Below are 12724 nucleotides of genomic sequence, written 5' to 3' on the forward strand. Positions count from 1 at the left end.
TAAAATTGGGTAAAGAACTGTCCAACGCATTATTAAAAACTGGAAGGATAGTAGGGAACCATCATCTTCAAGAAAGAAATGTGGTCCAATATGACCACAGAGTTCATATCTTAACCCCATAGAATCTTTGAAAAATGAATGCAACTCTGGACGGAGATAAATGTTGTGACATTGCAGAAGCTGATCGAGATGATGCCACAGCAAATGCATGCCATAATCAAAGCTAAAGGCGGTCCAACGAAATATTAGAGTCTGTGACTTTTTTTTGGACGGGCAGTGTATGTTAAAGATCATAAAGTAAAAATATTCTTAAATCCTATTTGCGATTTTTCTCATAATGATGATTTTGAGACACATCGAAACTGCAACTTGTTCTGTCCTAAAAACATGGCAATGTGCATCTAAGCGGACAGTAAACAGCAAATGGAATAGGAGCTGAGGGAAAGCCTGTGCAATAGTCCTTAGCGTGGTTACATAAACCATATGGGAATGACAGGAGGACCACTTGGACACATGATCTGTTGATACAAACCGTGCAAAGATGGGCTAAAGGAAGGAGGATGGAGAGACTGGAGGAAAACTCACCAGAGCAATGACAGTGGCTCCTGCCCCGGCGCACGCTACGATGTACAGGTGATAAGACAGGTAGAACTGGAAGAAGACAAGCGTCAGTTAGAGAGTGGTGCCCTTATCACACACTGTTGGGGTGTGTGTGTGTGTGTGTGTGTGTGCGAACAGGAGACAGGATCTTACCTCACTGGTGTTGCAGATGTCGCCTAGCGTAGATCCACAGGCCTTGCCTGGTGTGGCATTCCATGGAATAATTCCTGAAATATAACGTTTTAATTTACACTCAAATCCATTGTGAACCATTGGGATAATAATCAAATCTATCAGCTTCTCAGATTTACAATTCAAATTTACAATGTTACACATCCTGCAGCTTGTTCTGTAGTGTTTCTTTTTCAGTGCTCTCCACCAAGCATATTAATGAACATTTCAGTAAATATGCCAGATTTAGCCAAAAGGCTAGTTTTCATCTGTTGTGGCCAGGTCTTACAGAGTTTGTGCAATAACCAGGTATTTTTTTTAAATACCAATTACAACCATCTCGTAAATGAAAGATGCAGTTCAGTTAGATGGACAAAGAAAATAAAGATCTTGGCCTCCACTGCATTGCTTATACTTCTGCTGGAGAACCCCTTCAGGAATTAACACCTATTAAAAAAAGATTCCAGGGAACATTTGGCTTGTTATCAGCATTTCCCTATTCTATCTCTGTTATACCAAGGGTGGAGTAAGAAAACAGATGTAGTTTTGTATTTCATTTGTTATTTAGAAAAGAAAGTCCCCGGGAGGTTGGGTGAGATAAATTTGAGACGTCACAAGACAATTAAAAGAATAGAAAAACAGAGAGGAATGTGTTTTTTGGGGGACTTAAAAAAATATGACTCCCTCTTACATGGTTACAAGCCAAAAGGGTTTTAGAATGAGTGTGCACAAATTCATTGGGTTTGTTTTTGAAGTGAATGGTGCCATGCGGGTCTCTCTTTGTCCTCTTACCATACTGACGAACATCCACACAGATGGAGTCGATGTTGGTGAGGTTGGCCATGGGAGACCTCATGGCGGCACAGGTAGACCACATGTTGTAGAAGAGGAAGACCGGCACGGCGGAGAAGCCGAACACACCGAGCCAGGCCACGCCCAAAATGTAAGTGAGGAACACAAACTGAGGAACACAAATCAGAGGGTTAACCATGAAACCATAAATCAACATCGAAACGGTTTACAATTACTCCTCCATTTGTATTTTAATCACATGGCATGAGAGTAATGTGTCGAAGCACTCTGTGTTTAAAAAGTTAGGATTGCACACAGTGGGGTGGTTGTATTAACATACCATTCCGCTGATGCAGCGTCCACAGATGGTAGTCTTGAACTCGCTGTGCAGCTCCTTGACTGCACTGGTTGTGTAGAAACCCTCGGCCAGCAGGATGATCCCGTACAGGAAGAAAAACGAAGCGATGCCATAGATGACATACTGCATCAGCTGTATTCTGTTGGAGAACAACGTCACACATGAGTTGAGGCGGTAAAGCCGCAGTCGGGTGAAGCACAAATCATCCTATATCATGTTTTTTGTCTCCAATGTAACACCTGGAGACACCCACTAAAAACGTCAGGTAAAGTAATAGCATGGCATACCACTGTCTGGTGTGAAAAATGGCTGCTTGCAACCCTGTGTTAGATTTTGTATGTAGTCTTTAAAGCATCAGTAACCTGGGCTGGCTGATTAATCATAAGCAGATGGTTATGAGCTTCCTTAAGACATGAGGAGAGACGCTAAGCCCAAATGTGGAGATAACAGGTGATACACGTCTTAGGAAATCATCCTCCGAGACATGGTATGTCTCTGTAGACATCTTAAATTAAACAGAGCTCTCCACATCTACACCAACATAAAACACATGTGCACTCCTGTCTCTTGTCTGCCTCTTTTATAGACCAGACTAATGGATGTGCAGTAAAAGAAAAAAAGAAGTTCCATATTAGGATTGTTTTCCAGGATTAGGTGAACATGTGAGACATTATGAGCTAAAAATATCCCACATAAAGTCCTCATTAAAAGTGTTATCTATCCTAAGTTTGGATGTCTTTATTATACTGGTTACGCAAGAACATACTTTCCAGTCCGCATAATGTGCAAGTTTGAACAGGAAACAGAGTTCATGTGTATCTTCCAAAATCTGTTTGTATTTGTTTATCAGGCACCACATTAGTAGTATACACACATAGAATATGAGGTCACTTACACGTCAGTCAGCATGGCATGATCACTGGTGACCTTGGAGAAGTGGGTTTCTAGGATGGTCACGGTCCCAGTGAGAGCCACGTGGCCGCATCCGCAGAACAAGGCGACGCCAGAGAAGCAGAGAATCGTAGCCACCAGCGACGCATACGGCACCCCGCCTAAACATTTGATGCAGCACTCAAAGCAGCCTGTGGGGGAAAGAAAACAGGAATAAATGTGTCAGTGACAAGTGATATCATGTAACTGTGTTCTATACCAACGTCAATCAATCAGCCTTAAATTCTTTCTGTGTGTGTGTGTGTGTGTGTGTGTTTCACTTGTGGGACAGGAAGTGATCTCAGGGAAATGAAGATTAATATTCATATGAATCACCCGTTTATCCTTTGAGCCTCTCCCAGCATGCACTGGGCACTGGGAGAGGCTAATACGAATCATATTATAACTAACTGCATCACTCTTCTGGACTTATTAAAAAGCACAGCTCACTCCTTTTCTAGTGAGAAAAATCTCCTCCTCACTGCAACAAAGGAAATTTGGAACATATCTGTTCAAAATAGACCTCATAAAATTTGTCTGCACTACACACCTGATGCAGCATATTTCTTTCCTTTACAGTACGGCAATGCAAAGTACCAGAAGAAAAGGTGTCTAGTTTTCCACTATCTACACTGCCCTTTAATGTTTCATTTGATAATTCATCACTGCTCTTAAAGGCCACTAATGGCCGTCTAGCAGGTCAGAGCAATGGATGTCTGCCAAGCTGTAATGGAAATCAATGGCCGCTCACATTGAGGGAATGAAGTGACCCAGATGGGCCTGTCTCATTAAACGTGTTCTTATGCCTTGTGAAATGGGGGCCGTTAACCACAACGCACTGTTTGTGGATGCACGGAAACAAACCTCAGTGTGCTGCTTCCACAATCAGATCCACATGTGTTTGACAGGATGTTGTAGAGTCACAGGACATTCGGGTCCATGGCTGTTTATGTTTTAAAGCTTTCACATATGCCTGATATCAGACTGCGGCTTGGCCTGTTATCAGTGTTTTGTTTTTGTTTTTTCACATCAAGAACATATCAAATGTCTATGTGTCTTTATCACTACCTGTCGCCTCTGTCTATTCAGGGTTAGCACTAACTCTTTTAGCCTCTTTCAGCTTATTGTTTTGGTTTTCTGGCGCTACTATTTTGGTTCACTACTCTACTACTAAAATTAAAATACTGGTTTACTACCTGTCCAGCATCAAGTACAGTAGCAGCAGGTAACTGACAACATTTGCAACCGACATGCATCAGGTACACACAAACACATCTCTAAATGAATGTAATGTTGCACTCACTCCACAAAAAGCCCTATAGAAAAATTATTTCTTATGTACTGGCTTTGAAAAGACTGCACCAACCTGCACAGAAGAGGTATTGCAACAATAATCATCAGTGAAAGAGGGCTTTGGATTATGATAATATTTGAATGAAAGGAACTGTAAACCTTATCCATCCATCTACCATCAACAGTGATATGATTTTAAAAGTAATTAATTCAGAGCACATTTCCTGTTTGAACAAATTTTTGCATGTTGTAGGAAAGTGAAAAACAGCCTATACTGGGACTGACTGGGAAGGCCGCAGCACATCGTAGCTCAACAAAACTTTGCGTTTGTGTTGGGAGAAAACTGACCCAAAATTCCTCTCTATTCGCACGCTTCCTCTACGAGGCGAGAATCCCCAAAGTTCATCCGTGTTTGTGCTCTTCTGCCGCGACGAAAGGAAATTAAAACAGATATACTGCTGCCGGGACGCTTCATCCTGGCTGTTTGTGTAGTACAGGGAGATAAAAAACATTTTTGTCCCATGGTGGGTGAGCGAGAGTTTCCATGGCAGCATGTTAACCACAACTCAATGAGTGTGCCCACAGCAGAGTTGCTTACTTCTACCGCAGCCCACATTTCTCCAGTGAGAATGTCGGGGAGGGTGAGTGCTGGGAGCCACAGGATATTGAGCTCAGCTGCAAAGTAAATACAGTTCGTTTAAAGGAAGAGCAGCTCTTGTAGTGGATGTCACTCTCAGGTAGCTGTGATCCACAGGCAGACTATATCTTGGCTAAAAGTTGACAAAACTCATACAGTGCTGGCCGTGGTCAGGCTGTATATAGGGATTTTTTCCCCTCAGTCACACAACATACTTTCCTGGCAATGAAACTCACCCTCCTGAGGAGAGGGGAAGTTTCCATATGAAAACTATGGTTAGAGTTCATCTCTAAAAGTCACAAGGGTTTGTTATGAATTAATTTAGCTACAATCAGTTGTGATATGTACAAGATGCAACACTATTACCATAAGATGTCTAAAAACCGATGATGTCCTGATGATCACCATGACAGTCAGTAGTAGCCATGTTTGCTCGATTCTTTTTACAAATCTGGATCTGGAAATTAGAAATTTCGAACACAGACATGGATGTCTAAAGTTATAAGAAATAAAAGTGTCTCTGGGGACTTTAAAACTAATGTATGAAATGCTCCAAGCCTTTACAAGATCACACCGACCCTGTATAACCACCCATTCCTGCAGCCTGTCACGGGAAAAGGTCAGGCTGACATGCCTGCATCTGCCATCACGGTCTAACTCAGTGCAGCGAGAGAGAGAACATGTGCACTTAGTTTGTAAGCCACCAATCCTGTCAATAATCCATCTGTTTGATTAGTGTCCATTCCACAGGATTGGTTTGCTTTTGAAGCCGTCTGTCCATCCCGGCTGAGACGGGCTGGTTGGCCATCTCTCTGTCGCTGGAGAAACCTCATCTCACTTATTGGCTGTTATGCTTAATAACGCAATAAATCCAAGGTGGTATTTTCACAGCTGGACCCGACATGTTGGCAGGTTAGTTTAACTCTGTTCTGGCTGACTGAAACAACACTGGCACAAGGACAGACCCGCTGCAGAGGTTCGACTATTAGAAGACTACTCTGTTCACAAAAGAGCCTCTGTGAAAGCTTTAGCCTTGGTATAAGACATCAAGGGAGACAGACAGGGAGACATCAAAGCTCAGCAACACTTTTAAGGAGTCCTGTATAAAGTACTATGGGGACAGCGGCCGACACCAAAGTAAAATTAGAAAAAAAAAAAAAAAAACAGTGGGTGGATTCAAAGCAGAAGTGGAATTCTGAAGCAATCATGGGATCTGTGAAATATTATGTGTCTCCTTATCAGCTAATCTGCCGACTTTAAAAAGGCTCTACACAGGGTTTGGGGTTTAAAGAATGATTTGACATTTCGGGAAAATCGCTTTCTTGCTCAGAGTTCAGTGAGAAGTCAGATGTTAGACGAGTTAGTTGACAGGATACCACACTGATGGATGTTTGTTAAATACAAGGCCACAGCCAGGAGAATGTTAGCTTAGCATTTAGACAGATGGAAACACCTGGTGTGAGTGAGCTAGCTTCCAGCTGCTCAAAACCTGAACATACTACAGTATATCTCGTTTGTCCAATCTGTACACAGCACAGTGACTTCCTGGAGTCTCCCCATGGAGACGACAAGACTCCAGGAGCTGGATATTTATTGGACAGGCAGGAGCATTGTATCTATCTTCTCATCTAACTATGCATAAAAATAGTTTCTTGAAAGGCGGCACTAAACCTGATGGATAATCAATGCAATGTGTTATAGAGAATGTAAGATAGAAAGACAGCCAAGATCTGTAAACCTAATAAATACATAGTAAATACAGACTGTTTCTCTGAGTGTAGTGTGTGGGATCTCATAGTGTACAGGATGTTGCAGTGCAAACTTGAGTCCGAATCATCCTCCTCCACAGGCGATAACAGCAGGGGCCGGTAACTCCCGAAACAACAAGCTCGCACTAAACAGATCTTCCCGGCTTGTTCTTGAGTGCAGCACTATAAATGAAAATCACGTTGGGCCTTTTCCTTCTGATGACTTTCACATGCTCCCTGACTAATGCTCCTGGTTAGACCTCCAACCACTTCAAGACTCTTCGCTCTCCATCTCCTTGTTACAGTGCATGAATGGGAGGAGGAGGGACGAAATGAAAAGTAGATTAAGAGAGAGAGAGACTCAGACAAGTTAGGGACTGTTTGTAATGACAATGTCGGGCCTTACAGCAGAAGCTAGACTAGCCACATAGTGATCACGGGGGGGGAGGGAGAAAAAGAAGCTTGTGTGTGAAAGAGTGTGTCTACGCGTGTGACACTGTGTCAGAGAGACCAAAAAAAAAAAAAAAACAGAGAGAGAGTCCAAGAAGGCCTGATACAAAGAACCAGTGTGTGCAGTCCTAGACTGTCCATCACACAGGACTCTCAGGGGCCCATTCAGAATGGCAGTGAACCACAGCCCCGTCCTTCCGGCCCACAGGCTGGAGGCCCAGGACAAGCCCACCGCTGAGCTCCATCCTGTGTGCCCCTCCAAGCACTGCACACAGCTCAGCCACAATGGACCTTAGCAGCCTCTTCAAACTCCAGAAGGATCCTGTTTATATCAAAGCCTCTCAAATCATCGCACACTTTGAATGAGATGGCTCTGCAAGACCAACATGAGCTCCAGGTAAGATGGCATCACTGGCATGCAGAAGAAACAAACAAACAAACAGGAGGCACAGCCAGAAGTAAAAGTGAACATGAAAAACAGGGTGTTTATTCTTTTGTCTAATGACAATACAATCCACAATACTGGATTACCCAGCAGGCAAAGTTGACTATTGGCCTGGCCCTGCAGACCTCAGGATCATGGTTATGTCTAACTTAAGTTGAGAGTCAGCAGTAGAGAAAGTGAAAACAAGTATATATCAAGTGAGAAAAAAGGTGAAATAGCAAGAATCCCAACAGGATGTGAAAGGAGGATGTTACTATTCATGGTTGGCAACCAGGGCACTCAAAAAAATTGTTTTGCACCGCTTTAGTTCATTAAATTGTCTATTATTACATTATTGCAGGGCTTTGTGTCAGTAGTTTTAGCACCTTTGTTATTTTAGTGTGCATCGTGTACTAACTTTGTGACATACCAAGTTGTGTTCCAGACAGACTACCTGTATCTGTACCAAATGTTAGTCAACAAATTGTAATGAAGCTGCCATCTACAGTTTGCTGTGGGAGCTGTACTAAGAGGAAACGGGCGCTCACTTTGGTCCACTGCCTCCAAATGGGTTCATCCAGCCATGCACCAGTACAGTCTGCTTTAGTTCAGACTTGTCTCTAACTAACCCAGCTGCAACTGGCCCCGCTTCATCACCACCCTCCATCCTTTAACGACAGCCTTCAACCGGACACTGAATGTATCATCACTTCAACACTGAAGTCTTCCAACAGCTGGGGCCATCAGTGGGAGGTGGGAAATGTTAAAAATGCTGCAGCTCAGAAGGTAGAGCAGGTCGTCCACTAATCAGAAGGTCAGGGGTTCAATCCCCAGCTCCGCTCCAGTCTTTCTGTTAAGATACTGAACCTCAGCTGGCCCCTGATAGCTGTTATGGAACTTATTATAAACAAGTTTGAGCTGTCTGTTCTGTTAGAAAAGTGCCTTATTAGTGCAGGAAATTTACCATTCCCCTTTTAACTGCATAAAAGAAAACATTTTGACATGTCCACGGCAGGACACAAGACCAGACATCCATACAAACAAAGAACCACATGCAAGACCGCATGGTAAAAGTATGCATTTCATATACAAACAAACCCCACTCGTGCAAATAAACATGCTTGGACACACACAATTTGAGATGGGGACATTGAAACTCTTCCATCTCATCGATGAGTCCTAGAAGAGATGGAACTGGCTTCCAGCTCAATTACATTCCCCATCCCATTTTAATCTAACATCTGAGCTCATTGCTAACAGATGTGTCTGTTTACACCTAATGCTAAGTATTGTTGTTTGTTGCTCCACTGGGGTGAGCTGCAAAAACACCATTTATGAGAAACAGTCTCATTTTCCACACTCTCCACTTTGAGAGGAGCAATACTTAAAAATGCCATAATGGCCATAATGGCTGCTCTCGAGGGACGGGGGGAGATCTGAGCCTGCAAATTCATCCAAAGTGGTCCCACTGCTTACTTATCTAATGACGGAAACTTACACTCTGTCAGCTAATAGCAGTTGACTGCAGCTCACCCATGGCTCTGAGCAAAAGAAGCTGAGAGATATGCGTGTTCATTCAGTGACAATAAGCAATGATGGTCGTAATGGCTATAAATAGACCATTTGTATGCATTCAAAGACAAGGGCAAATCTGTTTACATTAACTGCTTCAGAAGGATAATTGTGTGTTTGCTTCAAATATATTACAGAAGAGTCTATTCATAGATTGATATCACATACACTCTCCAGGGTTCTCAGGGGTTGCAGATCTGGCATAAGGATTTGAAGAGAAAGTACAGTTCATCATAAAAAAAACACACAGATTGGGGCACCATAGTAAGATTTCATCCTCTAACCACCTAACTGCAGTGTCCCCAACTGGAGTCCAGCTGCAGTCCGGCATGTGTTCGGCTGGTTTCCGGCTGACGACGTATGTTCCATGTCTCTCCCCATCTCCCTCTCCCCTCATTTCCTGTCAGATTCCAACTGCCTGCTCTCTAATAAAGCCATAAGAGTCCAGAAAATATAGAAAAAGAAGTAGGACAACTGTACTAACTGGAAATGAAATCTTAGGAGAGGTCATTTCAACTGAGAGGCCTGGCTGGGTGGAGGTGCAATGTAATTGAGGCTGTAGGTGGGAAATTGGCAGTTACAGAGACTAAACATAACGCTGTAGGAATTTCCTAAGCATACGACACTTGGATTATAATAGTACAATGAGATAATACCAGCACTCCTCAAGTCACTCCTCAAGCAAAAACACTTAACGGTAGGTGACTCCTCAAATGTGATGATTTGCTGTTTTTAATCAGTTTTATGTCACCTTCGGGGTTTAACAATATTGGTCAGACAAAAACCAACTTGGCCTCTTGGGAAGCTATTTTCTGACAGATCATATGTTACTGTTTGGCTGCCATGAATGGAACAGATGTACAAAATGAAGAGCAAAAGAAAAATCAATGGTTCCTGCTGATATGGCTGAGAAGGGGGTGAGCAAGTTAATGACACTCCCGCTATAGAGTATATACACAACCCCTTACGGCTGTCTATTTGTGAGACTGGTAATGTCTGGTTCATTTATCTTTGTCCTTGCCAGCCCCTCATCCACCTCATTAATCATCAGCACCCTCCTCACCCCCCACCCCTCCCTCCCTGGAAGAACAACTCAAACGCAGCCTGAGGTTTTGATTGATCTGCTGTTGATTCTGCAACAGGCTCATTGTCCTTTAAAGTGACACTAGCATGATAATAACCGGCGGCAGCAGCGGCGGCGGCGGCACAGCATCTCTCCGACTGCGGGAGCAAGGTCTGCTGAAATCCCCCTCCCCATTCTTAAACTGATTAGATCATAAAAACAGAAGAGCACAGAGAACACAAGAAGCAAAACACACCTGACGCATGACATCAACCGCAGTTTTGCAGGAGGCAGTGATGCACAAATTTTTGCCAATGAAAAATCAACACTTTTCGTGCATACGAGCACTGAAAAGTCCCTGCTGAGAAAAACCTACCCAACTATTGTGCAGAGTGAAACCAAGCATTCTGGAGTAGGTTAAAGCCCCAGTAAACACAGCAGTGAAAAGAAGTGAACTGGCTCTTTGTGAGCACTCATTGGTACCTCTTTTGTCCTGCCTCTGGTCTTGGTTTTCTTCTGGTGGAGTTTCCATGGTTGTTTCTCTCCCATCCAGCAAAAATGCTTTCTTTCAGCAAATTCTCTCTTCCTATCTCCCTCTTTACTCTCTCCTCTCTCTCTCTCTCTCTCTCTCTCTCTCGCTTCCTCTCCTTCCTGCACGTCCTTGCTCTCTCTCGCTCTCTTTCTCTTGCTCTCTCCTCCACCTTTCCGTCTCCTCTCCCAGCTTCACGAAGCCAACTGTATATCACAGCTCCTCTCCAAGCTGCAGAGGTCTCGACAGAAGGGATTCCGTTGAAGTCTGTCGCACATTGCTTCCAGTTTTCACAGGCAAAACGTGCATCGATTATAACATTTGCAGTGACTGTTTTAGGATTCGGTTCAAGTCTGAACTGAATTTGTCCTCCTAATGACATACAAATCCTAACACACACTCCTGCCTCTTGTAGCAACCATGAAAAGCAATCTGGAGAGAGCTGCCTGGTGAGAATGGGCTTGTTACAGTGAACCCATACTTCAGTTGTGGGTTGCACAAAGGCGCAACAATCATCTTTTTCTAATTCCCATCTGACCACAGTCTCAGAGAGGGGGTAGTGTGTGTGTGTGTATGTGTGTGTGCTGCAGTGTTGACCAGGGTTGAGCCCTTCATCTTCTGATTTGCACCATATGCCCTGCGCTCCTGCAGCATACATTAGCAACCTCTGACCGCTGTCCTTTCCTCCATCTGGTGGCTTCTACCTCGCATAAAAAAGGACACAGGAAAGAAAGGCAGATCAACATTTCCTAAACACGGAGGCAGAGTGTCCTCTGGGCTGTTACAAACAACAAGAAGTAAACTGCATGTGAAAATGGAGCTCAGGGAACCAGAAAGGGAGGAACATTATGAAATTTAAGAAGCTTGAAGGAGATGATAACAGAGGGAGAAACTGGAGAATGCTACAAAAACAAAAAAAAGAAGAGAAACTATTTGTTAGAAGTGATAGAGAGAGGGGAAGATGTATGATGGGCGATGACTTGGCTGTGTTTGTTTGGCAACAGCAGGCTGAGGAGCCCCAGGGGCATGCTAATGAGAGAAAGGCCTTTCAGCGTTGGAGGGGTTGGGGGGGCTTCACTGGAGCGGGCCTGGAGAGAGGGGGCTTCTCACGGATACCAGACCTCAGAGTGGAGAGAGGGGGGGATCAGCAGGGGAGGGGAGCCTCAGGGGTCAGGGAAGTGAACTTAGCGGGGATCCCACAACAACAAACGGCACACTAATCTTAAAGTTTTTCACCGTCAGCCCCGTAAAACGCCAGGAAAAGTGACATCATCCCTGTGAAGTGGGGAACAAGCGTCCATATATAGAAGCCACGATTGTTTGAACAGTTTATGGGAGAGGATACAGCTGATGGAGACAGAGCTGCGCTTGTGATCTCCACATTAATTGCACTGAGGGGCTCAAGTGAAGCTTCAAAAACGGCACCATGTAACCCACTTAACCACACAAGGCTGATTTAAGCTTCTGAGAACGCCAAGGGATCCAGTGAAAAAGTTTTGAGAACAGAAAACAGAATCAAGCTGAGCTTTTTGAATTTTTATAACCACTTTACTTTTTTTTTCTTATATGTAACCAAACAAGGTTGAAGTCACAAACATGTTGCATCTGGGCGCACATGTTCGATTTCAAGTTCTTTGAGAAATGTCAGACATTGACCTAGGTGAAGAGGTGTAGTAGATCATTGCAAACAGCTGGAGGAAAAAGTAGGAAATGAGCGCGTCTGGTGTTTATTGTCAAGTTGCTCCTGATCTCTTTCTAAAGGCGAATCATGGAGACTATTGGATCAGCGATTATAGAAGATATTCATGTCTTGGACTCTGTTCAAGTCAGAGATACGTCTGCAGGGAAATCCAATTGAGACAAGTTTATAAAGTTAAATTTGGCTTTGCTCTTTTAAGGGGCTCTTATAGGAGCAGAGATATTTTATAAGGAGAACTAATCCAACTACGGTATCTAATACATTGGATTTTAGTTCAATTAACCTTATCAAAATCTTAGCACATAAGCAGGAGGTTGGGGTGGTGATGGGCTTATGGCACTGGCAAAAGGATATCAGCAGAGAAACTGAGGTAAAGTACTGTAAGTGTCAGGTTATAATGGCCATGCTGCCAGTGCTGCTGCATGAATAGGATTTGACATTATAGTCAACTGGTAGCC

The 12724-nt window shown here is 43.5% G+C and overlaps 1 protein-coding gene across 2 annotated transcripts in view; it reads right to left on the reverse strand.

Annotated features, from left to right (window-relative positions):
* The window catches only part of gpm6bb (glycoprotein M6Bb), a 31791-nt gene that overhangs the window by 4510 nt on the left and 14557 nt on the right, over positions 1-12724 (reverse strand). For both annotated transcript variants that reach the window (XM_083997368.1, XM_083997369.1), the window contains exons 2-6: positions 2817-3003; positions 1904-2060; positions 1564-1732; positions 754-827; positions 586-651 (exon numbers count right to left, since the gene is read on the reverse strand). In XM_083997368.1, the coding sequence (XP_083853494.1) occupies positions 586-651; positions 754-827; positions 1564-1732; positions 1904-2060; positions 2817-3003 (653 nt within the window). The remainder of the gene's footprint in view (positions 1-585; positions 652-753; positions 828-1563; positions 1733-1903; positions 2061-2816; positions 3004-12724) is intronic.

This window comes from Trachurus trachurus (assembly GCF_905171665.1).
Source record: "Trachurus trachurus genome assembly, chromosome: 21".
In the NCBI taxonomy this organism is placed as follows: domain Eukaryota; kingdom Metazoa; phylum Chordata; class Actinopteri; order Carangiformes; family Carangidae; genus Trachurus; species Trachurus trachurus.